Source organism: Nyctibius grandis, chromosome 2, assembly GCF_013368605.1.
Source record: "Nyctibius grandis isolate bNycGra1 chromosome 2, bNycGra1.pri, whole genome shotgun sequence".
NCBI lineage: Eukaryota > Metazoa > Chordata > Aves > Nyctibiiformes > Nyctibiidae > Nyctibius > Nyctibius grandis.
Genome location: NC_090659.1, coordinates 101,304,248 through 101,331,412, shown reverse-complemented (window position 1 = coordinate 101,331,412; position 27,165 = coordinate 101,304,248). Strand labels below are relative to the sequence as shown.

The 27,165-nt window shown below is 44.0% G+C and overlaps 1 protein-coding gene across 3 annotated transcripts in view; it reads right to left on the bottom strand.

Moving 5' to 3' along the window:
- Window positions 1-27,165, bottom strand: part of STARD13 (StAR related lipid transfer domain containing 13) — a 325,192-nt gene that overhangs the window by 144,568 nt on the left and 153,459 nt on the right. Inside the window, exon 1 of one of the 3 annotated variants that reach the window (XM_068418871.1) lies at window positions 7,599-7,722. The exons of the other annotated variants lie outside the window; for them this stretch is intronic. Coding sequence (XP_068274972.1) covers window positions 7,599-7,722 — 124 coding nt within the window. Of the gene's footprint in view, window positions 1-7,598; window positions 7,723-27,165 lie in introns of those variants that run through there. 3 annotated transcript variants of the gene reach the window in all.

Here is a 27,165-nt window from a genome sequence, read left to right as displayed (position 1 = left end):
CAATGAATTGTGACTCAAAGAGATTATTTTTAAAGGAATTATGATATATGGCAGCACAGGAATTGGCCATGCTATGACAGAAAAACAAAAGAAATCAGGAAGAGCAAGACAGAACATCCGTCTCACAAGAAATGCAAGAGATGATACAAAATACAAGAAGACAAACATAAGTCAAGCCGCTGCTGTGAAAGAAGGCCATTGCCTGGCAAGTATTGCACAAATCAAATTGCTAAGTCATCATCTAAGTTGACAGAATCCTGAAAAACATTACAATATGGGACATTTTTGAAGAGTTTTTGTTTCATTCAAACAAAAAGCGATAACACAACATTCAGAACTGAGACTTCACTGATTCCTGAAACTAAACACCACGTCCTACGGAGGCTGGGAAAGCAGAAGAGTGGGAGTCCAGTCTCCAGGGCCTTACTTAGTCCAGAAATTTCCCATGTTTAGGAATTTGCTGGCCAGCCACCAACAAATCTGTATTGATGGGAATTATTACGGTGTTCACTTAGCAGCTAAAAGTTTATTGTAGATGTAAACGTTCTATATAAATGTGCTGGCATAATTATTATTATAAATGAAGTCACTTGTGCGGGGATATGAAAAGTGGCCTGTACAATTACAGTCATACAAATAAATACAAAACACCTAATAGGAAATAACTGAGAAGATAGATACATAATTTAATATACCATGACTGGTATTAAGAAGCAATCTTGGGATGGAAAAACGTCATTACAGTTTAATGTCAGACAAATAAGCTAAGTATTTTTATCAGTCTATATGAGCTCCTATATATAATAGAAAAATATGAGTACCAATAAACACATCTATCTAAACGTACAGGAACTTAAACAATATTGTATAATATATAGTACTTCTGGAAAAATAGTACTATGATTTGTTTCCAATATTAAGGTCTGCAAACATCAGCAATAATTACAATGCTTACAGGAACCCTCCATAAAGGCATGGTGTAGCATACTGACAGGGTATCAGCCGCCTTCTAGTCACACAGGAAACATCTACAGGTGGAATGAACTGAGGCCATCTATATATGCAGAGAAATAAGGAGAAATATTTGTCCACTGAGAACTGAAAGAATGTTGTGGATGCTCAAGGAACCAGGCAAAGTTAGTAGCAAAAAAAAAAAATAAATAAAAGAAAGCTGTACTATAAAAAGGACGGGCATCATAACTTTCTAGAAAAAAAAAATATGGGTATTTTCTAAAGATTAATGTATCATTAAAATCAGTGAACAACCAAGCTCCAGAAAGAAGGAGACCTATCAAGAATCTTTTCTAAATAGCTGTCAAATAGAAACTGTCTGATTCAAATGGCATCCAGTCCTATTACCAGCACTGATTCTCCATTTTATGAGCAGAGTTTTATATCTCATAATGTTAGAAAATTAAGTAATCAAACCCGAATTTCTCTTAGGAAAACAAGCTCTGATATAGCTCTCTCTGACAGAAGCAGGACTTGTTCAAATACAGAATTTATGTATTAAATGTAAAACCAGAAGATGAATATTGTTGTCGCCCCAGGAACCTCTGCTGCTCCTCCACAGTCACGCCAAACCTTACACTGCAAATGGCAGTGAAGCCACAGGAGCGGGTATGAGAAAATTACATCTTTCTCTGGACTTAGAGACAGTGGGGAGTCCTCCATCACCCCCCTCCGCAGTCTCATGCTGATACAGAAATACTTGGCAGGTCAAGCATATTGGTATTTTTGTAATTGTATTTCTGGAATTAACTTCTTGTTGCCGAGGGTCATGAGAACCAGGCAGCAGCAGAACTAACAATGGTGGTATTTTGCCACCACCGCCCCCTTTCCAGCTTCAAACCGCTGGTCTTCAGGGAGTGTCTAGGGAAGGAGATGGAAATTACAGAATACGGACATAACATGCATGCAAAGAGCATCTATCTACTTTAAAGAAATTCACCTAAAAAAAGTCCTAACATTAATATAGAATATGTAGCGTGATTAATATAATTTACGAGATCAATGACTACTTTTTCAGCTATTACATTTTCTTTAGGATGGAAATTTCCTGGCATGCCTGACCAAGCGAATCACTCATAAGTCACTTACTTTCTTCCCCGAAGCACTCCATCCCGAATAAAGAACATCTTTCATAACTTTTCTCCTTGACAAAGGACAGTCTTTTCCCATTGATGGGGTTGGGTTAGGGGGGAATTTACACATATACATCTTATCAACACACATGAGAATCAGCATCTTGTACTCCCCAGTGCACTGGTGGGGACACAGACAGCAACATCTCTGATTTCTGAAAACATACATGCATGAATTTAAAGCAGAACATAAAGTACGCCCACCAAACAGACCACAATAAATACTAGATTTTTCACATGCACATCTCCCACACTCTCTAATGAAAACTGACCTGGCAAAATAATTTAATAAAAAAATCCACAATTTTCTTGAATGGCTTTAATTAGATTAACCTGCTGCATTTGCACTGTACACAAAGGTCTTAATTAAAAAGAAATTTCAGTAATAGAATAATATCAAGATGCAGCAGGATTAAGGTTGGCCCCATATCGGGACTCCTGCCTTTGCTCAGGGGTTCTCTGAGGACCTGGGAGCCTGGTACACGCATTTGCTTTGGGTTCTCCTAACACTGACCTCAGGATACATCACACCAGAAATAATGAGTTTCGCTTCACAGGGTATAAACTTGCAAAAGCAATTTCTTAAAAATGTTTCATTTTAACTGAAAACTAGAAACTATGAGGCACCTATAGATTTGATGCTTCTTTAATTTTGGCTTCCTTAGACTAAAATTTTCTTTTAATCATGAGCCTGCCTCATGCTCCTGTTCAAATTTTTGGTGCTGCAGGTCATCCATTTCTAAGATAAAATTAGTCCATGATATGTTGTATCACTGGACATTTTCATGCTGCTTGATTGAGAAGCTAGTGCTTCATCCTTTGAAACAAATACCCATAACCTCACAGAGAAGGTTTGAGTGACTCTAGCGTTGGTCTCTGAAAAATCTCTCCAAACTTGGCCAAGTTATAAAACTTTGAAATGTCAGCCTGAGCAAACCACTGGAGGGTTGGTAGAAAACTTGCCCCCAGATTCCATTTGCCTGGAGCACGGCCAAGCCCAAAACAGGGTGGGAGCATCTGACATCCTTCCCCAAAATCACCCCAGGCAGTTGCTCCCAGAGAGCTCTGCAGCTAAGTATGAGCTGGGACAGGGCTCAGGGGTATCCTGTCCTGTCCTGCTGTCAGCAGTCAGGCAGTAGAGACGACTCTCAATGAAGAGAGAAGAGGAATTGTACCTGAAGAGCCAGAGGAAATCGAATGCGGATTTAATCTCTTCAAGAACACAGAACATACAAAGTATTGTGGGACACAAAGCTCAGGTGAGAAGAGATTTGGCAAAAGGCTGAGGGCATATCTACACTGCAGACACAGCAGTGGCAGCCTTACAGAGCAGAAATCCCGACGGCAATCTGTGGATTGCTAAACCACAGCTAAAAGCTAAACCTAGGAAATTAGAGACAAAACTTTCTATTATTAGAAGAATGTTAAGGTCACAAAGTCAAGTGCTGAAAATTCAGGAAGTCTCAGAATTGAAGTCACCTGTTGAATCCTAACTCAACCCTCCCCCCATTAGGCAGTAGGACAAAATCTTAACCTCATCCGCACACGCACTTCCCTATGATCCCGCCTGATGATGGACAACGATCTAGTCGTGTATCAGAGTCACGTACCCAACTAAGCCAGCTGCTGCAGGACTCTTGCTACATCTCTTGCAGATGCTGGAAGGCATGCAGGAAAGGGTGGGAGACAGCACACAGGAAAAAAATCATGTTTCTGAGACTATGCCAAGTAAACGGTGCCCCTGTGGTTCCATCCCTCTCTGTCTGGTTTTCAGCAAGTCATTTGAAACAAAATCTGACCAGACCACCAGGAATTGCAAGTTACTCATTCCCTGAGTGCAGTACAGTTAGATTCTGGAGGCTGATTTGCACGAGTGCTGCAGAATAGGAACCATCAAGAGCCATAATTTGAATATTAAAGTAGAAAATTCAAGTTCTAACACTCAGAGTTACCGATACTCCTGAGTTCAATCTCACTGTGCCTCTGGTTCCTACCTATAAAATGGGAACAACATAACCTTACAGCTTCTAGGAATACAATTAAAACATTAATAGCATGAAGTATGCAAGACTCAGTACAACTATGCACCATGCTCATGAGCACTTGAGGGAATTCGTAGTTCCGTACTCAGTCCAGGATTTGAGAAGGCTGTAGTACAGCAGGCCGTAGGTTAACAGATTCAACAACGGGGACAGTTACTTTGTGCACTGAATGAGGCAGAAAAGCTCTGTGCAAAAAAAGGGGGATGTGAACATGTCGCTAAAAGACAATCTTACACTGTGAGAAGGCAACAGGCATCTTTACCTCTCGTGTTTCCTGACTTTGAAGTACTCAGCTTCAAAGCTTAAATATATTCTTTGAGATTTTTTTTTAGTATATAGTAACCAGAAGAATGCCAGATAGCGGGTGGCACTTTTCAGCTATGTACAACAGATGTAACAACTACAACTTGTTGTGCTTTACTGTAACAGGTGATCATATTTGAGCAGGATCTCAGAATCACCTTGGCATCATCACTTTTAAAGAGTCTCTTAAATACATAAGTCAAATTCCTAAAGCAATGGCTTTCAGTAATGGCACAGCAGTTCAGAATTACATTAAACCAACAGTATTTTATGAAACTTTTCAGACAAATAGATCCCCACTCCAACAAAGGAGTTAAAATTCTGGTACATTTTGCTATCAGTTCATGAATCTCAACTTAAACCACAAGCATAGTTGGAACACAAACAGTGTAAACTACCTCTGCAAAAACTATGAAAAGCACAGAAAAACTAAGGCTGGCATTTGTGGCACTGTAGTGGGTACACTCATTGTTTAAAAAGCAAATCCCGATCAGTGAATCGGAAAGAGTGACTAACAGCTGCTGGGCACCATAGATCCATCCTGAATAAGAGACAGTACAGAGCAACCCTGTCCCAGGAGCACAGCAGGAGCCCCGCTGCTGCTCATCACCTCTGCTGTAAAGGGCAAGGGAGGGAGGGAAAGAGCACACTGTAGCAGTCTTTTTACGCACAGCTTACTTTCCACAGCAACCCAGCCATGCTGTCTGCCTCTTCGAGAGCGGCCGAGCCAAGGTTCAGCTCTCTCCTTGCTCTAGCCAAGGTTCAGCTCCTTGCTCCAGCTCACACACCGTTGCCCAACCATGTACTGCTGCCCTCTGCTCCAGCACATGGACATTGGGGCAGAAACTCTTCCCAAGGAGCACTGGGAAAAGCCCTGAGCAACATGCCCTGCTTCCAGTGCTGATCCTGCTCTGAGGTGGAGGCTGGACGAGAGACGTCCCAGGGTCTCGTCCAACCCCAACGACTACATCATTTTTATGAATTAGGCTGTCTTGTGCTTACTTTCCTTACAGGTACATGTTGGGCAACTGGTGTCTGAAACTTTAACAAGCAGATAAAAAAGTAAAGTAGACCAAAAGAGTAACTATTTAAGTGCCTCGAAAGCCATCATCACAACGATGATTTAATCACAAGTCTTTATTTGGCTTGATGGTTGGAATATGAGAGCACACTGATGGTTAAAACTGCGTTTTATTTTGGTCATTGCTCTTAAACACTAGTTACCAGTTACGCTGCTGCTCCAACTGTCAGTCAGGGCTGAACCACAATGTCAACTGTGAGGAAAAAAAAAGGGAACTCGTACAACTATCTACCTGATGGGGATTGGATCCATTGCAATGGAGGAGAAGCTGGGCTGGCAATCAGCAAATAATGACACGTTTAGATCAGCTTAAATTCCCTGCCTTCTCATTAATGATAGCTGGAAGAAGAGGCACAGGAATATCTGCTGCAGCTATGGGGGCCAGAGGGACGAATAAACATAAAAACAAGGACAAAAATCCCAGAGACATAAAAGCATCTGAACAAGAGAACATATCTGGAATCAACAGATGTTATTTTTGTACACTTCTTGTTACGTTGTCAGGTAACTCATTTAATTGAAGGGCATGTGTATCAGTGTCTCACCAGCATATTATGAATAGCACTTAAATTACGGCAGTGCATAAACTCAGGACATTAGTATTCTATCCACCTTAAATAAAAAGTCTGACTCCATCAATTTTAGTCCCCAGTTGCTTTAAGAAGTTGGCTACAGCTTCATGGCAGCCTGCCCAGGTCCTTTGCTCAATCAAGCAATAGTTGTCTTTGACCAAAAAAGAAAAAAATAGCCAGCAGTATCCTTGCTGAATGTCTGCTGGCATCTGCTATTAATATAGGAATAAGTAGCTTACATGTAGAGACAGGTTAATATTTTGGGTAACCGTAACACTACAAAATCAGCTGGCTTAGTAATTTGTTATTGAAGCTACCCACTTTAAATTCATTTTTAAAAAAATTACGATGCCATTTTTAATTGTATGTACTTAAGAGCTGATGTGCTGTAGACACAGTTTAGAGACCTGTATCATAAAAGATTTACCTCCGTATTATACAATACCAGCATGTCACAGTGCCCTAGGCAAGGTCACCAAACTCCTTACAATGCTGTAGGATGTGGCAGAGGAATCCATCTTTACAAATTAGCCCTCATTATACATGATTCTGCCCATAAATCTTGATGTATTGTCTTCCAGTATAATAACTCTACCTTGCACTTGCATGTAGCCTCTAGATCTTTTAATTCATGAAGTATTTTACAAATACAAATTAGTGGTATGTTTGCATGCGCAAAGTAAATGTGCTGCTGTGATAGCAGTGCTCTAAATGTGACCTGACCTACTGGAGCACCTGCCCTGCTCTGTGTCCTTCTGGTCTCCACCTGGGGATGGTAAGACTGCAGAAGCCCGGTTTTCCAAAGCAGTTATGTGACCTAAAGCTATAAAAGCACCTGAAATGAAACAAACCATTTTTCTTTGGGAGTTGCGGTCCTCCTCACACACAGACCCTATGAGGAACCAAGATGGACCTGCAACTGACTTAGAAAACCGATCAGACAAGCGGGTGAGCCCTCTTCCCAGAAGCAAACTCGACCTCTTCATTTCTGAGATGCTCAGAAGGTGCCTCTGACGTGGGGCGACCTCCAGGTTGAGCCCTGAGCGCGACTGCTTGTGGCACTATCCCCACCGTGCCCGCCAGGCCCCAGGCAGGTGCTGCCTGCACGGAGCTGGGGGAGTCCGACCTGCCTGCACGGGGCTGGGCGGTCCGACCTGCCTGCACCCCGGGTCTCGCCCGCAGCCCCACCTGCCCGGCGACTGCCAACTGCACCCGTGCCGGTAGCTGAGGCGGCGCCGGGGAGCTCCCGGTCCCGCCCGGCCTTAACCCCCGAGGTCTCCGAGGTCCGGCGCGGCGGGGACAGCGGGGCAGGTGCCCCCCAGGCGCCCCGGCCGTCCCCGGGGGGGTCCACTCGCCGCGGGGAGCCCTCTGCGCTGCCGGGGCCGGGACGTCCCCCGGGGTCTCCCCTCAAGCGGCCGCGGACAGGTAGCGGCAGCCGCGGCGCGGCGGGACTGACCTGCGAGCCGCCGCTCCCGGACATTCCTCCACAGCAAGTCCCAGGCTTTGGCGGTGGAGTCCCGCAGCTGCTCGCTCAGCGACCTCCGGAGCTGCGCCTTGGCCGGGCGGCGCTGGCTGCTCATCCTCGGCGGCTCCGCATGCCGCCCCGGGCAGCCCCGCTCAGCGCTGGCGGCGGCTCCCCTCGCCGGGGACGGGCGGCGGCGGCCACATGGGGCCGCGGGGCAGCCCCGCCGCGCCGCAGTCCGCGTCACCGCCGCTCCGGGCGCGCGGCCCCTCCACCTGAGCGCCGCCCGGCTCGCCGCCTGCCCCCGCCCCGGCCCCCGGGGCAGCAGCGTCCCCGCCAGCCTTCCTCAGCGCCCCGTCCCGCGCCCGGAGGCTCGCCGCCCTCCTCCTCCTTCCCTCCCCCGCGCCTCGGCCCCCGCGGGGCGGGGAAGGTGCCCCGGGGTCCGGCCCGGCTCCTGCCCCACAGGCGAGGCGGGTCGTCGGCCCCGCCTGTGGACCGCGGTCGGCCCGGCCTGGGGGTCGCCCCTGCTGCTGCCCGTGAGGGGCCGGCGGCGGAAATGGCCGCCCCCGCCCTCCGGCCCGTCCGGGACCCCGCGCCCCTCGGGCTTGGGCACCACCGACAGCCCCGGGCCACGGCAGACCCCGCGGCCCTGCGCCTAAATTTCGTGACCCCGCTTGTGCCTGTGACCCTTCACTTGGGAACTGTCCGGCCGAGCACTCCCAGCCGCTCTGCTGTCAACGCCCAGCCCTGGACTGCCCCTCGCCGCCTCCCGCTGCCCGCCCCAGCGCGGCCGGGGCCACCGGCGCCGGGCAGGCTTCGTGCTCCCTGGACAGCGACCGGGACCGCCCGCCGCCAGCCCAGCCCCGCCGCCCAGCCCTGCGGGAGCCCGGCTGCCAAGAGCTGGCATCCGCCGCGCCAGGGCCAGGTCACCCGCCACGAGGTGACAGAAAACCCGGCTCGCAGCGGGCTGCCTTTTTCTCGGGAAGCTGGAATAGGTGCTTCACCCACGCCGCGACTTTTGCCAGAAAATAATTGTTTTTTCCGAGGTCTCTGTTTATCAGTTCTCCACCCGAGCTCAAGCCACAGTCCTCGCAACACAGCCTCTCCCATTCCTTTCCCACTTTTTCTGCATTCCACCCACTTACCTCCCACCTCCCTCCCCCCACTTCATCCCTTCCTCCCCCCAGCATCATCTCCGCTTCTCTAACAACTTTTTACACTCCTAAAAAGTTTCAAAACTAAACCCTGGCAGCCACTTTTTGCACACATTTACAGACTAAAAGGAATCCCGACTCCTCCATTCCTAGACGAGCCAGAGTCCAACATCAGGGCCCATTTGGGAAACCAGTTTTGGGTCTCTGCTTCCTCTGTGATCTGGCAAATACTATTGTAACAGTGGCCCCTTCCCTGTCCCAGCCACTCGAGCAGTGGATGGTTCCCAGCATGACTGGCAGCAGAGAGCCCGATAGCTGAGAAGGGCAACAGGGGCTTCATTTCATTTAGTCACAAACCATTACTTACTGCTTACTCTTTTTGCAGAGTATTCGTGATGTGTGATGAAGAGGCTGATGCTCCTGAAGGTGAGTGCCATGCACTGAAACAGCTGAATGCCCTGGTAAAGCAGTCACGTTAAACATTATCAATATCCCTGTCTCGTTTAAATTAAAACCCTAACTGCAATGTCAGCAAAACCCATAGAAGCCAAAAGCAAACAAACAGATGTATTCCATGTTACCACTCAGTTTTAATAACGTCTTCTGCTTACTCTCTGATGTGAATTCGTTTTCCATTGTCCCTGTTCTTAAAATGTTCGTCTTAAACTACTCTATCTGATATAGTGGAGACGATGTGCTTGCCCAGAATTTGTGAAGATGTTGTATGTCACTCCTCCTCCTGCAATTCCAGCTACAATGTCCTCCAAATGACTGGACAAACTCTTATGAGAAACAGGATGCCTTCCGGTGATGGATGCATCCAAGATATGGAAGTAGGACAGCATAATTATGTAAATACTCCCACATCCCATGATCTAGAGCAAACACCTGCTGATGTTAATGGGAGAAGAGAGGATTACAGTTCCTGCAATCAGCTCCTCTGCCCCATAAATCTGCCTCTGACCTCTGCCTCACTTTATTTAATTCCCTACCAACACAGCCATTACCGGTGCATAAGACCTACGATGCCTGTTTTCTGCCATGGGCTCCTATCCACTAGGAACCAGGCAGAGATGAGAAATTCATTTCTGACATTGTACTCAGCTGCCCTGTAAAGATCAGCAGTGACACACAGTCTAAAGGTGAAATCATAAAATCAGTTTTGAAGGTTTTGTATGATACTGCTGTGTCACTACCCACAAACACCTGTCCGTGTGAGCCAGTACTGTAAATTTCAACAGTGATCTTCTGGCAGCCACACTTGAATGTGCCCTCTTACCGTGTTCAGCCTGTCTGGAACATAGATCTCCCTTTTTTCAGTTGCTTTCTGCGATGGCCAGAGTGTAGCAATACCACAAAATATATTCTCTTCCCTTCTATACCATTTTTAAAGATGTTACTTTATCAAAAATGTCCCTAGACTTCCAGGTTTACTGAAAGCAGTTAATTAGCAATGAGATACTAGCAATTGCTAATACCATGTTATCTCACCACAGATTGCTAAAATGATAAACTCCAGTGATATGGCTGCATTGCATAATCAGCAGCAGAACCGAAATGGCAAGCCTAGACCAAACTCTGTGGCAAGCACTGACAAAAATCTTACTAATTCCAGGTACTTTATTGTGCAAAACTAAATCCAGCAGCAAGATCAGATACTGTACTTTTCTCTCCAAAGAAAATAGTGCTATTGGGTAATGAGAAAATATCTCATGCAGCAACTGGCCCATTCCTATTTTATGCCTTTAATCATAGTCAGCTGTTCAGAAGTCAAGTTACGAACAGAAGTATTTTTCATGCACTACACCTAGTAGTAGCAGTTACAATAAGAAGTGTTCTACATAACCTGCTTGAAGAAGGGATGTGTTAGGGATCATTCATAGGTCATAGATGTTTCACTTCCTTTTAGGATGTTAGAAAGCATGACTAAAAGGTAAAGTTCTGGTTTCCCTTCGCTCATTTTCATCTGTTGGTTAAGTGTGTAAGTGCCAACTGATCAGTGCTCTTGTCTACAGCTTGAAACATTTTGACATCCTGAACTAGATGGATAACATTTCTGAGGAAAGAAAAGGAAAGCACATTTTCCACAGAAACAGCAGTTTTCCTGCTCGATACTAGTCATGCCAAAATGGTTCTGTTCAGAGTAATTGCAATAAAAACACTGTATATGATGAACAGAACAGAGGAAATTCACAGTTGCCTTAAAAGAGGCTGAACTATGATATTTGTCTTTTCTCATTGATAACAGAATATTGGCAGGAATGAAAGTGGTATGTCTATCTTAAAATCTTGCAAGCATGTAAAATGTTGGGGGAAAATCTAAGCTAATTACACCCATGCTCTGATGCCATTGTGGCACCCAAGTCTGATGTTCTAATTATATATTTAGCAATTTTTAGTTCCTCCCAATCACCATGGTAATTAAATGCCAAGTTAATTGATACTACATAATAATCTGGCCTCTAATTAGCAGTGTGTTTTTAATTTGTTACAGATTCCATTATGCAGCCTGATCTAGTCCTAATAAAGTCACTGTAAAAACTCCCGTGCATCTGGTAAGAAGAGAATCAGGCCTAAGGAAAGAGAAAGATGACTACGTCTTGGTTTGCCATTTGTAAACTACTGAAAGACTACAATAAAAGTAGAACTTTCCTTTTTTTCCTCTAGTCCTTAATTACAGTGAGACAGGGTTTTTTGTTAGTTTAACCAATCCTTGGTTACTGTGTGCTGTTTAGTGGACACAAGTTCCTTAAACTTGTGTCTCTTAAAAAGCAATAATAAAGCAAAAGAGGAAATCAATTAGTACTACAGGATCACTGATGTAGTCTGATGCTAATCAGTGCAATACCAAATTGTATAATACACCTAATTCTTCAGGAACCGCCTGAAATTAATGAAGCTTCTTGAAGTTTATTATACTCAAAATGATGTTGCTGTGCTTTCGTAGCTTCAAATAGTAGCTCAGATAGCCTATGTATAAATACATCAAGCAATATTTATAACTTTGGCAATGATCTTTATCTCTTTGTGGGTCCTAAACCTCTGGAGTTTGTTTTCTATCACAGCCTAAATGTCCTGAGTGTGGTATTGTAAGTCTGGGTTACCACTGGAAGGGAAGAAAAGATTTGAGGTTTTCCATTACTTGTTTTCCTAATAGCAGACTGCAGTGAATTGCATACTAATGCTGTGGTTGAAGTTCTGATTCTGTAATTCTCTTGAGTTATGTGAAAAGCACCAAGGGCATATGAGTAGGTGTCCTCTTTGACATCTATGTAAACAAACAAACATTCTGGATAGAGAAAAATAAGAATCATTGTGAACGAGGACAAAATGTTCCAGCTTGTTCCCTGGCACTCTCTCCTTGCTTGTTATTTATATATGCAAATTGTCATAATTTTAAGGTAGCTTTAATGAGGATCAATTATAAAGCAGTTTCACTCTTTCCCGGTTTACCAAGAGATTGGCACCTATCTGTTCATCCTTCTCCATCACAGCTTTCTGAAGCTCTGGGAAAGCATCACTGCACTGTGCCAACGGCAGAGCACTGCTGGCTTTCATTAGTCGGGGCCAAGTTCTTTCACTTTTGTTCACAGTGATTAATGCTGAAATAAACAGTGCTTCTTGCAGTATTCGCTGTGAAAAGGCTCTAAGTATGCTCAGATACAGAGTACAGTAACAAAGTATCTTCTGTTTGACTGTGCTCCCTCTCCCTCGCTAAAACTGACATGGAGGGGATGGGGGCGGGAATTACAGCTTTTCTTCTGTTTGTACTGAGGAAGGTACTTTATTATTGTTCTTAATAATAAGCTGTATTATCAAAGCACTTACAACCTGAAACTGGATGGAACAAAAGCACAATCTTTGCCCTCAGGAGACTACAAACTAAATATAAACCAAGATACCAGTGGAGAGAAGAGCTAACTGGGGTAGGAAGGGTGGAGTACAAGAGAACAATAAAACAATACTGGCCAGCATAATAACTATTGGTGCAAATACACCAGAATTAAATTTTGGAGACACTGACGCAAAGCGAGTTAGCAAGAGGGTCTCCGAGAAGGTTAATGTGGTATCTTTATATATTCAGAGGACCAACTCCCAAGCACGAGGGGCACTTTTAGAGAAAGCATGCAAATGTGTATTTGAAAATGTAAGGAGTAGACAACAGAAGCTGACATTCTGTACAGACAGACTGTGGGAATCAAGCTTTTAATATTGAACAAATGATAGATAGGGAAGGGAAGGTCCTTCAGCCTTAAGCCAAGTAGCCTCCACTTGATGCAACATAAAGGTAGGATGAACCACAATGAAAAGTGACAGCAGAGAACTGCCAGAGTATTTGCATTTGGGATGCACTGACGTAGACCAGATTGTGTCTATCAAGGTAGAGTAAGTGAGAACAAAGATGAGATGGTAAACATGGGATCAAAGTTTTTTCCTAGAGTAACCATGAATTTTCATCTGGAAAACTCCTTCCGACAAAAAAAAAAATCACTTCTTACAGAATAAAAATTAGAGAAAATGTCAGTTTTTCTGGAAAATAACTGCCATTTTCCTAGTTTTACCATGGAGCAGGATTTTCACATTCTGGCCAAACTTAACTTGGACTTTTCTCTCCATCTCACATCCTAATTGTATCTGGCTCTTGCAGATTATTTTTTAATAACCCCTCTGCTTCTCCTATCTTGTCTCCTTACCTCAGCCTAAGTTGTCACAGGAGAATGATGAACTCCTCCCGATGAAGGCCTTGTGTGACAGGTAGGAGAATGCTCTGCTCTGTGAGAATGGTGAAAAGGGGGACAGGGAAGTAACTGTGGCACAAATGATCATTGGGTGGATTACTGTCTGAGTAAACAGAGCACTTCTACTGAACAGTAGACAACAAAGATGATACTTAAGCTGAAATTCTGAAGAATTGCAGACACAAAAGCCCTTGCACATTTCTCAGATAGCAGAGAAGAATGCGCAAAACAAAGTGCCAATAAACTTTCACTTCCTTTTGTAAGATGCTCTGTGGACATCTTTAAAATACAGTATGTTGCAGATATGAAAGCTTGGGCTGGGCTATGTAGAAATAGCCAATTCTTCAATGATTAAGCAACTGGGAAAGTGGAATACATTTTATGTGTGTAGATACATTTTTTACTGGAGAGCTTGAAATTTTGAGGTGATTAGTGTCCTTGAAAAAGTGAGCAGCTATGATGAAACACGAAATGTCTCAGCACAGAATATTGCCTCTGTTCTTGTTCCAGCTTCTAGTGTCTGATTTTTCCCGTCCTTTTTAGTTGCTTGACAAAAATATACTATTCTAAACTACATCTTTCTTTGCTCTCAAAGTGCTCATTTCCTTAATACTGTGTTGGGACTTTGTCTAAATCAGGATTATTTTTTTCCCAAACTTCCAACTGTTATTACCATCACAGTAGAAATAATTGGAACGTTTGTGTAAAAAGGCCTTGCAGCAGTCAGTGGCAATTTAGCACACACCGTATTTGGATATTGGTTCAGAGACCTGGGAGCTTGTTCTATTTTTTTTATAACTCTCCTGGATGACACAGGAAAACACAATCAGTCTTGACAACAGGTTCTAACAAAATGCAATGGAATTGTTCCTCAAACCAATTTACTTATAAGAGTAAGAACTTCAGATACACAAATACTCATGCACACACACTTTCCTAGTAATCAGGCTACTGACTGATGGGAATGTATTTCCAAGTAACAATATGCAAGCTGTGGATTTTTACAGAGCTTCCTTCATTACTGGTCACACAGCTACTATTTTAACTTGTTTAACAGACTGAAAAAATATATCTCTAATAGAATTGAAATGCAATGCTACTTATGTTTTTGGAAAGGAAATACAGGATGTTGCGGCCAGCTGCAATAGGGGATAGAAATTCAGGTGGGCAGATTATAATGACCAGAATCAAAATTTGGCTGAGGCTCAAGTCAACCCCTACTAACCTAAACAGTTCCACAGGATCTTGAATCATTAAGGCTGATTTTAAATTTCTTCTTGCTTCCACAGTAAAGAAGGGCCAAACGGCTGTTCGCAGTATTGTCTGAGTCTCATTCGAAGTGAAGGCTGGTGGCGATTCGATTGTAAGCATCATTTCCCACAGCCCCATTGGGAAGGTTTCCCAGCCGGCTCAGAGCCTGCCTAAGCCCACTCCATCACCCAGCTCTGGCACTACAGAACTCTCTGTTCCAGCAGGCTAAGTGGTACGGCTGTTCCTGCTAGCATAAAGGAGCTTAAGCTTAGGAAGAATGCTTGTTTCATGACATTTAACATATCTGGGTATTCCCACTGAGAAGCAGGATATTCATGCTGTGAAGAAGGGGCTGGACTAGGTGGATCTGCAGCTCTCTCTATCCAAAAATGTCTCTGTTTCTGTGAGAACATTTTGGTAGCATCAGGCAGCACCTGTATTCCATTAACTCCAAAAGCATTTCAGTGTTTACAGTAACCAGGAAATGTCGATGTCTGTGTTATACTAACAAGTCAGCAGTAACAACTGCAGTTTCAGTTTTTAGAACTGTACAGAGAATGGTTTACTGTGAGTTGCTGAGAGGTTTACTTTTTTTGGTTGAAACACGAACAGGCCTGTAGCACTGCCCTTGAAACCATTACAGAAAGCTTTGGAGAAAAAAAGTTATTGAAAGAAGTCCAATATTGCTTCAGTAATGTCTTCATATAATCAGGTAGGCAAAAGCGTGTCTGTAAACTGCAAGTCTAAAAAATACTTGTGGCACCAGATTTGTAGCTTCTTCACCTTTGTTTTGCTTACACACTTCCTGCCTTTTGCAGGTAGGTTGAGAGGGTTTGCATAACGGCATAATTTAATTCAGGATTCAGTATCTTGTAAACAAAGCTATGATATATTTTTATGTGGACTATACTACATATATGCACAGAGAGGTAAGCTATAAGGTGTCACTGCATAGTAGGCAGCAGACTTTATGAGAGCACTGATGTGCTGCTGTATAATTATAGCCCACATAAAAGAATTTGACTGGGAGAAATGAAATAGTCGACCACACAAAGCATAACTTATTGTGGTCTTCCAAATAGACTCCAACTTCTGCATGCAAGAGGCAAAAAATCTATGCTATGCACCCATTTGCTTTTCATAGCGCTGAATTTTAATAGTGACATTAAATTACTATTACAGAAATAGTAACATCAAACACCATGGGAGAAAGCTAGAAAATATTAAGATATTTTTCTTTTCTCTTTTGAAATTGAAAGCAGTACTTGGTAGAGCAACTTAATTCCCAGGAAAGGCAATAGCAGGGACCTCTGTGTAGCTGGCCCGGCATACCAAAGGCAGAGGGAGCTTGAGAGGGTGTTTCCCCATCACCTGCTGCTGCATACAGCGATGTGACCAGAACGATGACAGAGGTCACAGCCACTGCTCTCTACTGATAATGCCACCACTTGCTTTCCAGAAAGGGCCATCTTTTTGATCTAGTATTACTTGAAAAGTTGATTCCAGAAAGAACAGAGCAGGCTTCAACTCCCCCTTGAACTCCCTTGGAGCACTAGCTGGCCCGACTCCCCCACTTCTTATTTATAGACACTTTTGAGACTCCACAAACACAATTCCCCTTGACTTCAATTAAGTGCCATGCAAATGAAGTAGATACACATTCAGGACTGTTCAAGAAGGCAAGAAAAAGTTGTTACTTTGCTTCTATGTATTGCTGGTTCCAAAGTTCATTTTCAGCATTGCAACGGTTTCTAGTGAAATTAGTTCCTATGAGTGATGTCAGAAGACCTTTGTGGTGCTGCAGATACAGATGTTGGTCATATTGTTTACCCACACTACTGTCATGCAGACTCACTTCAACAGCTTTTCGTCATTTTGTGCTGACATAAATCTGCTCAGTAGTAGTGACCTGACATTGTTCTACATTTCAGCGAAATTTTTTGAATCATTTATATTACCAAAACCCACATAAATTGCTTGCAGAGTAGGTGTTAAAGGAATTATATCTCAGCAGGATCTTATGCAGTGTTAGTTTTTGAGACAGAAGATCCGTTAATTTACCTGACAGAGAATATTTATACTAATCCTTGATGTTAATTTGATCAAAATTATCAGATACATAGTTTCAGAGTTCAGGCATTAAAAATATTTTAGTGACTGTCATTGCTAAAGGGAAAAAAGTGTAAGAAGTAAATATGAAAAAAACCGCCTAGTCTTATGCCTGAAATTGGAGGCCATTCCCAATTTCTGTTTTGAAATGTTGCTAAGTGGTTTTGCAGTGTTCTAAGATAGTTCATTGCTGTCAGTCAAGTCATAAGGAATACTATTTCATCTGGAAAACACTATCTTCTTTTAGGACTTAGATTTGGATTTATCCTCCTCCCTCCTGTCCTATAGCTCATCTTTTATAGCTGGGCAGGATAAATGCAAAGTTGGTTGTATGTACTAATACAAAGTAATACTAGGATCTTACTCTGCTTTGTACAAGTAGAAATTACCCTTTTAGTGCAGAACTGATGAAACCCAAGGTCTTCTCGATAAACACCAGCGACAGCCTCCCTTCCTACAAGAGAATTGCTCTAATAATTCTTAAAAAATTCCCACAATTTAGACAAAACACTAGTGACAATCTCACATTAATGGTGAAACTCCTGAGTTGCTAAAGTAATTGTAAAAATTCCTATGTGCTTCACTGAAAGATTTCATCCAGTGTGGGTACTTCCCTTTCCTTGTTCACTCGCATAGAATATGTGAGCATAAAGCCCTCAGTTTCTTGCTGATTTGACGATCCTCATTAATGTGGGAAACACATTCCAGCACACGAGGGTGCTACGTGTTCTGTATCTTATGTTCACTGGATATCCCTATGCCTTAAAGGTGAGTAGGAATTCAGTGCCACAACATTTTTCATTAGTTCTTTAAGTAAAATGATTGTATCTTCCCTGCATATCATCCTTCATTGACTTCTCTGAATGTTTCTTTTTGTAGACAGTTTTGTAATGTTGACAATGCTGGACATCACTGTGACACAGTTCCCTGAATTTATATGATGACATTATAATAATATCAATGCTGTTCTTTATGGTTCATATAAATTAGCATTTTATTTGCTTTCACGACTAGCACTGCAAATTGAACAGCTGTTTTTGCTGAGCTGTTTTAATTAAGCTGTCCATAATGTTGCCTAGGTATTTTCCTGAACTGGTAACACTTCATTAAGTATGCAGTATCAGTGAACGCTTCAGATCATTCCTGAGCATTACCTCACACTTAGGTAAATTGAAATCCCATCTGCTTTGAGGCTGTCAAATCACCTCGCTTTGGTGATTTCAATTTGCTTCTCAGAAATCTTTCTGACCTTTAGTACCCTAGGAAATCTTGAGTTTGCTACAGATTTTGCCATCTGTTCATTCACTTGTCAAGATAATGAAGCTTTAAATGATACTTGTCCTAGTAAAAATCTTTTAGACAACCTATTATTAGCCTCTCTTCACTCCAAAAACTGACAAGTTTAATTTGGGTGTCTTCGGATCTTCTATAACGTTTATGTTCTATGACCAAAATTTCCTTCCCACACTGATTTCTCACATTATTTCCTCTGTTTTGAAGATCTCTGGAATATCAAATTGGGAAGCCTAGATAAGTTTTATCTCTTCCTGTTTTCCTGTTCAAAAGCTGTTTCTCTTTTCTTTTACAGACACACTGGATCCTACATCTGTATTCTCATCTGGGCGTATTATAGCTTGCTTTGTTTTTTTTTTTTTCAGAAACATACATGACAATTAATATGGGAAGCTGTAATTATTTTTGCTGCCCAAAATTACTTCTTTTCATCTTTAAATATGGGTATCATTCTAGCTGCCTTGGACAGCTGAAGCTGGTGAGTGTATTCCAACATTTCCACTTTTAACTCAATTTCAGACAGTGCGTCCTCTCTTATTTGCAAAGAGAACTTCAGAATCCACTCACATATGGTCATTAAGTCTGGAAATACTCTTCCCAGGCACAAAAAATTAATAATTTTAAAAACTATGTCCCTAAGTCTTACACCCTAAGTCACTGTTCGATTTTCAAAAGTGGTTTCCACTCACCAGCCACTTCTGAAATCCTTTCTGAAAATCAGATGATTTATTTAAAGGCACAAACAGGAATCTGGAAGTTCAGCTTTTGGTCCTCAGTTTTTAGATCTTGCTTCTGGCTAATCCTCAGCCAGTCAAGGAGATATAACCCATGGGTGGTGTCATGATAGATCATGATAGACCCATTAACCAGCAGAACTAAAAGCAAAAAATTGTTTTGATTGCAAGGGTAGAGAGAGAGTTTCATGCCTGGCTTTAGAGAGCTTGCAGAGCCATTTGCCCATTTCACTGTTAACCAAAGAGGACTAAGAAGCTCTGTAGAACATAGAGGTATGGGGTGGAGGCAACAGGAGAGGCACGAGGAAGAGAAGGAAGGAAGGAAGACCACTGTAAGGCCTCATGAGCAGAAGAGTAATAAAACTGTAAAGTGGCAGTGCCTTTAAGAGGAAACTGAATAGTGAATGGTGAATGGTAAGGAGGAAAACTAAAACTGGCTGATGACACAAAACTGGGAGGAGTGGCCAATACACCAGAAGGCTGTTCTGACATTCAGCGAGACCTGGAAAGCTAGAGAGTTGGGCAGAAAGGAACCTAATGAAGTTCAACGAAGGCAAGTATAGGGTCCTGCACGTAGGGAGGAATAATCACATGCACCAGTACAGGTTGGTGGTTGACCTGCTGGAAAGCAGCTCTGGAGAGAAAGACCTGTGAGTTCTGGTGGACAACAAGTTCACCATGAGCCAACAATGTGCCCTTGTGGCCAAGAAGGCCAATGGTATCCTTGGGTGCATTAAGAAAAGTGTGGCCAGCAGGTCAAGGGAGGTTGTCCTCCCCCTCTACACCGCCCTAGTGAGGCCACACCTGGAGTACTGTTTCCAGTTCTGGGACCCCAGTTCAAGAAAGATAAGGAACTACTGGAAAGAGTCCAGCAGAGATGATCAGAGCACTGGAGCATCTCTCTTATGAGGAGAGGCTGAGGGAGCTCGGTTTGTTTAGCCTGGAGAAGACTGAGAGGGGATCTTATCAATACTTACAAATACCTTAAGGGTGAGTGTCAAGAGGATGGGGCCAGACTCTTCTCAGTGGTGCCCAGTGACAGGACAAGGGGCAATGGGCACAAACTGAAACATGGGAAGTTCTGTCTGAATGTGGGGAAAAACTTGTTTACTTTGAGGGTGACAGAGCACTGGAACAGGCTGCCCAGGGAGGCTGTGGAGTCTCCTTCTATGGAGATATTCAAAACCCACCTGGATGCGACCCTGTGCAACCTGCTCTAGGGGAACTTGCTTTAGCAGGGGGTTGGATGAGATGATCTCCAGAGGTCCCTTCCAACCCCAACCACTCTGTGATTCTGTGTTTCTGGATTTTGCAAAGAAGGAAATGGACAGAAAATGAACAGAGATAGGGGAGTCCAGAAGAGTATAAGAGACAAAAACAGTAGGTATGATATGTGCACGGTGTAGAGAAGTGTGCAGGGCAATGAACAAAGTGCTCTGGATACACTGTTTGCTCTTTGCACTGCTAGTCCAGGTTAACTGGATTAACTGAGTTAAATGTAACTTTAAAATGCTTGGGTTTACATTTCATTCATTTTAACTTAATCTGTGAATCAGAAATGCAAATAAAATTTCAAAAGCAATAGGTGTAAGATTCCCATTCCTTGAATTTTAGGCAGACTTTATTAAAAGAGAACTGAAGGAGGTGGAAAGCTGGGAGGGAGAGGGATGCCCTTGGAGGGTGACTCATTCCACCCAAAACCAGCTGCCTAGAATGGGTGCTACAGCGGACCTGTGGAGGGGGACTTGCTCCTGCTGAAGAAGATGTTACACACTGAAAATGCCTCTCTCTCCCCGCACTGACAGAAGACGTGCTTATAGAGCCACTTTAGACTGTCTGTAAAGCTGGAGGTATCAATTCCATCTCACATTTCCCATTTCTGAGGAATTTTAATGGGATTTAACCATTGTAGGCTCATTTGAAAATCTCAGGTTGACTATTTTTCAGTTTCACTCTAGTCTTTTAAAGTCTCTAAGAGATTTAAAAGCATGGTCCTCATGATTCTTAATAGAATTTGTGTTCTGAAATCCTATGACTCATTTCTCCTTTTGTTCTTTTTTAACTTGGGCTACGTTTTGATGTGGAGACACTGGAATTGTTTTGCTGTTGAATAACAACTTTTCTCTTGCAGCACCAGCTGTAAAACATGAACACCTTGTTGGATCACACTCCAGAAATCTGAAATGGGAATCCTGCCAAAGCTCAGGGCTTCCTTTCTGTTTTGACTGTCACACTGCTCTTGCTTCTGTTAGTATCACATTCCTACCACTTGTGCTTTTCAGACACCTACGGCCAAACTCGTTCCCGGTGTAACTCCACTGAACTCAATGGAGCTGCAACAGAAGAGAACTTGTCTCAGTATGTCTGTAAATTAACCAGTCATTTAAGATGGAGAGTGACATTGATAAGCAATAACAGCACAGGAGTGGTGAAAGGAAGATATCTCCTAGTTAGTTTTGGACAGTTGACACTAACTCCGTTGTCAGATAAGTCTTACTGACCGTGGGAAAAGCTGAGTGGGAAAAGTCACACTCGCCGCCTGCTAACTGTAGGAGGAAAACAGATCTGGAATGCAGAGGAAATCTTGACATTATCTGTTCCCCCAACCCCTACCAACCAGGCAATCAAAATGACTAGCTGAGTATCAGCTGTCTCTGTGCCTGGCCCAAACAAACGTGCTTTCTTGACAAAGTTTTTGCTCACAGGAGAGGAGGCAAAGAGAAGAAAAGAGCCTAAAGTGGCTGCGGGGGAGTGTTTCCTGCCAAAAAACAGGAGCTGCTTTTCTGTAACATCTAAAAGGATAATGATGAAATAAGCCTAGCACTGTACACAGAGGCGGCTCTGTGGTTTCCAAAGGACAGCGATGCATACTCGACAACCCAGCAGCCCTACACAACAGAAGTCCAGTACTTCATCACTCCACTTGGCCTCTGTTGACATTGTCAAGGACAGTGTGCCACAGACTTCAGTAAAAGAAAGATCAAACCCAAGGGAACAAAACCACTGGAAAGGTATTCTCTGTGGCCATCCATTCCTTCCCAGTACTGATAAGACAAAGAATCACAGAATCACAGAATCACACAGAATCACAGAATGTTAGGGATTGGAAGGGACCTCGAAAGATCATCTAGTCCAATCCCCCTGCCAGGGCAGGATTGCCTAGACCATATCACACAGGAACGCGTCCAGGCGGGTTTTGAATGTCTCCAGAGAAGGAGACTCCACAACCTCTCTGGGCAGCCTGTTCCAGTGTTCAGTCACCCTCACCGTAAAGAAGTTTTTCCTCAAATTTAAGTGGAACCTCCTGTGCTCCAGCTTGCACCCATTGCCCCTTGTCCTGTCAAGGGATGTCACTGAGAAGAGCCTGGCTCCATCCTCTTGACACTTGCCCTTTACATATTTATAAACATTAATGAGGTCACCCCTCAGTCTCCTCTTCTCTAAGCTAAAGAGACCCAGCTCCCTCAGCCTCTCCTCATAAGGGAGATGTTCCACTCCCTTAATCATCTTCGTGGCTCTGCGCTGGACTCTCTCTAGCAGTTCCCTGTCCTTCTTGAACTGAGGGGCCCAGAACTGGACACGATACTCCAGATGCGGCTTCACCAGGGCAGAGTAGAGGGGGAGGAGAACCTCTCTTGACCTGCTGACCACACCCCTTCTAATACACCCCAGGATGCCATTGGCCTTCTTGGCCACAAGGGCACACTGCTGGCTCATGGTCATCCTGTTGTCCACTAGGACCCCCAGGTCCCTTTCCCCTACGCTGGTCTCCAACAGCTCTGCCCCCAACTTGTACTGGTACATGGGGTTGTTCTTGCCCAGATGCAGGACTCTACACTTGCCCTTGTTATATTTCATTAAATTTCTCCCCGCCCAACTCTCCAGCCTGTCCAGGTCTCTCTGAATGGCTGCGCAGCCTTCCGGCACATCAGCCACTCCTCCCAGTTTTGTGTCATCAGCGAACTTGCTGACAGCGCACTCTAATCCCTCATCCAAGTCATTAATGAATATATTAAATAGAACTGGTCCCAGAACCGACCCTTGCGGAACTCCGCTAGACACAGACCTCCAACTGGACTCTGTCCCGCTGACCACTACTCTCTGGCTTCTTTCCTTCAGCCAGTTCACAATCCACCTCACTACCCGATCATCCAGACCACACTTCCCCAGTTTAGCTGCGAGGATGCTGTGGGAGACCGTGTCAAACGCTTTACTGAAATCAAGATAGACCACATCCACAGCTTTACCATCATCTATCCACCGGGTAACATCCTCATAAAAGGCTATCAAGTTGGTTGAGCAAGACTTCCCGTTGGTGAAGCCATGCTGAGTGCCCCTAATGATCCCCCTATCCTTGATGTGCCTAGAGACAGCACCAAGAACAAGTTGCTCCATCACCTTTCCGGGGATGGAGGTGAGGCTGACCGGTCTATAGTTACCCGGGTCCTCCTTCCTGCCCTTTTTGAAGACTGGAGTGACATTTGCTTTCCTCCAGTCCTCAGGCACCTCTCCCGTTGCCCACGACTTAGCAAAGATGATGGAGAGTGGCCTAGCAATGACTTCCGCCAGCTCCCTCAGCACCCGCGGGTGCATCCCATCACGGCCCATGGATTTATGGACGTCCAGGTTGCTTAATTGGTCCCTGACCCAGCCCTCATCAACCAAGACAGATTCCTCCTCTATCCTGACTTCTTCTGAGGCCTCAGGGGTCCGGGGCTCCTCAGGACAGCCTCCAACAGTATAGACAGAGGCAAAGAAGGCATTCAGTAACTCCGCCTTCTTTTTATCCTCTGTCTCCAGGACCCCCACCTCATTCATCAGTGGGCCTACATTGCCTCTAGTGTTGGCTTTACCTGCAATGTATTTGAAGAAGCCCTTTCTGTTGTCCTTGACCTCTCTTGCAAGGTTTAATTCCATGGAGGCCTTAGCTTTCCTAGTTGCCTCCCTACATCCTCTGACAACAGACTTATATTCCTCCCAAGTGGCCAGCCCCTCCTTCCATGATCTGTACACCCTCTTCTTCCACTTGAGTTTGCCCAGCAGTTCCCTGTTCAACCATGCAGGTCTCCTGGTACCCTTCCTTGACTTCCTACCTGTTGGGATGCTCTGATCTTGAGCTCGGAAGAAGCAGTCCTTGAATGCTAACCAACTATCTTGGGCCCCCTTACCTTCTAGTACCCTGACCCATGGGATTTCCCCTAGCAATTGCTTGAAAAGGCCAAAGTTGGCCCTCCTGAAGTTCAGGGTTATGATTCTGCTAGCTATTCTGTTCCTGCCACATGAGATCCTGAACTCTACCATCTCATGGTCACTACAACCAAGGCTGCCCTCAACCTTCACCTCTTCAACCAGACCCTCCTTGTTAGTGAGGATCAGATCCAGCAGCGCTCCTCTCCTAGTTGGCTCATCCACCATTTGCATCAGAAAGTTATCATCAACGCACTGGAGGAACCTCCTGGACTGGGGATGGCTGGCTGAGTAGGCCTCCCAGCAAATATCAGGGTAGTTGAAATCCCCCACAACAACCAGGCCCTGTAATTGCGAGACTGCTCTCAGCTGCCTGTAGAAGGCCTCATCACCCTCCTCATCCTGATCCGGTGGCCTGTAATAGACACCCACAACAGTATCACCCCTGCCAGCCTGCCCCTTAATTCGCACCCACAAACTCTCAACTCGCTCCTGATCCGCCTCTGGACAGAACTCAATACATTCTAGCTGCTCACTCACATAAAGAGCAACTCCACCACCTCTCCTTAGCGGCCTGTCTTTCCTGAACAGGACATAGCCATCCATGACCACATTCCAGTCATGCGAGGCGTCCCACCAAGTCTCTGTAATTGCCACTAGATCATAGCCCCCCGACCGAACATGGATTTCTAACTCCTCCTGCTTATTCCCCATGCTGCGTGCATTGGTGTACAGGCATTTCAGGGAGCGAGCTGGGCACAAAGGGTCTATCAAGACCAAAGGAAGCACAATATACTATACTTACGTCAATGTTCCATATACACATCACAGCAAGTTAGAGGCACGTTCACATATTTCTGTATACACTCAGTTACTTATCTTTGTGTAGCTCAATACTCTGAATGTCATCCCTATATGACTGTTGTTATGCTTAAAAAATTGCGAGGCTCTGGGGCCATAAAAGAGGAGCACAACAACAAAAGCAACAAATGAAAAGGTGTACTTTAAATCCAGTTACTGAATATTTTGAGTTCTTCAATACTCATCCTGCCATTGAGTGTACTGCATCAGTTCTGTCTGTCTTATAAATAGGTGAAAATACATAGTAGGAGAAGTTTAGTTTAACTTTGGAAACTCATCTTACATTTTTGTCACCAAATGAGAGTCCAGAGAGCTGTAAATTGAAGATTTTGACAACGTGTTGGTGAGCAGACAAGAAAAGAGAGAGTGTGAAAAGCAGGGCTAACTTTATGTACTATATATTTATAAAACAAACAGATGCCAACATCAGCAGGCAGCTAGTGATGCCAGAGTACCTATGGCCTTGTGCCTGTTTTGCCTGCTAAAAGACGCTGGAAATCCAGACTAGTGTCTTTTCTTGATGGAGGTATGGCATGGATAGTAAAGGCAACTACTGCTGGGAAAGGCTGTAAGGAAGACTGTTCAGTCGTGGGATGTTGCAATTATTCCTCTCCATATTCCCTCTCCACTGCTTTGGGAAGCAGGCACAGAAGAAATATTTCTCTGAGTCTCTCCCTCCTATTTCTGCACCCCAGATCCTTCTGTCTTTGGTAGGAGTGGACCACCAACACCCCAGACCTTAGCTACTCGATCTCTGATTTTTCTGCACTAGGAAGACTTGACCTGCTGCTGGCTGAGACAATGCTAACAGCTCAAATGAGTGCCCTGGCAGATACAGAGGCTCTCTGTACAACCACAGCGCTAACGTAAGCTCCTCCTGGTGCCGAGCTCTGCATGGACACAGGGCACAGCAAAAAGCACCCGGCAGGATGGGGACCGTAACCTGGACACCAGTCGCCTCCTGGACCAACATGCATGAAAATAAGCTCTTGACAAGTGATTTGAATGCTGAATTGGAAACAAAAGTAAATGTTTTAACAGTCACCTTTTTGTATGAAGAACATCTATGATAATGTAAGGCTGTAAGGTTTGTGAGGGAAGGACTCCCATTCTGCCTCTACAGCGCTCAAAAGGACACTACTCTGGGCCTGAGGCCCATTGTCACTACCTCAGTCAAACAATTTAAAAATAATAAATTACTTAATTAGCGATCCAAGTAAGCTGTAGTTTTAGGACTTTGCTAAAAGAACTATATACATTTTATGAAATACAATGCTCCTGAGCTTCCCATTTCCTGAGCTACTTAGAGGATTTGTTTGATTCTGAAATGCTGTGAAAAGTGGAAGGTGTTTTTTTTTCTTTACAGATATAAGTAATTTTCTATATAGCTATAAGTGCATCATTAACAGACTAATCCTACTCCCACCAAGTTGCCAGTGACTGCAGTTGGCACAGAATTAGGTTCTACAAAGGAGGAATCCTTAATATTCTACAGGATAAACCTTCAAGATTCTATGTTAGAATCAGTTTACTTCTCAGAACTAAGGCAATTTTAAAGGAAATGGATAATTATGGACTTGAAAACCTTTCAACCAATCTAAAAAATTCAGTGATACTTACAGATGGGCATTTTCCTGACTTTTAAAAGCAAGCTTTTCTCACTAGCAAGTGTTATCTTAGTGTTAATTACATATCATATGTAATAATATATTGCAATAAGGATTGAATTTTCAGGTTGGTAATGATGAGGTTGTAGAGAGAAGTCTAAAGGCAACCAAAAAGGACTTCAAGGCACTGGGGCAACTAGTTGAAGGTTCGGGTGTGCAGGTGGTGTTTTCATCAATACCTCAAGTGGTAGGGAAAAACACTGAAAGAGGGTGGAAAACACACCTGATTAACACATGGCTGAGAGACTGGTGCCACCGTCGGAATTTTGGGTTCTTTGATCATGGGGAAGTTTATATGGCACCTGGTCTGCTGGTGACAGATGGAGTACATCCGTCTCAAAGGGGAAAAAGGATCCTCACACAGGAGTTGGCGGGGCTTGTTGAAAGGGTTTTAAACTAGGCTCGAAGGGGGAAGGGGGTAAAACCAGGCTCACTGGAGATGAGCCTAAGGACAGCCTTCAGACCACTGTCCTACTCGAGGTGGATAATGGTGGTACATGGGGCAATAATAACACAAGGCTCACTAATAAGTTAGTAACCAAGGAAGCGGCCAGGTATGGTCAGAT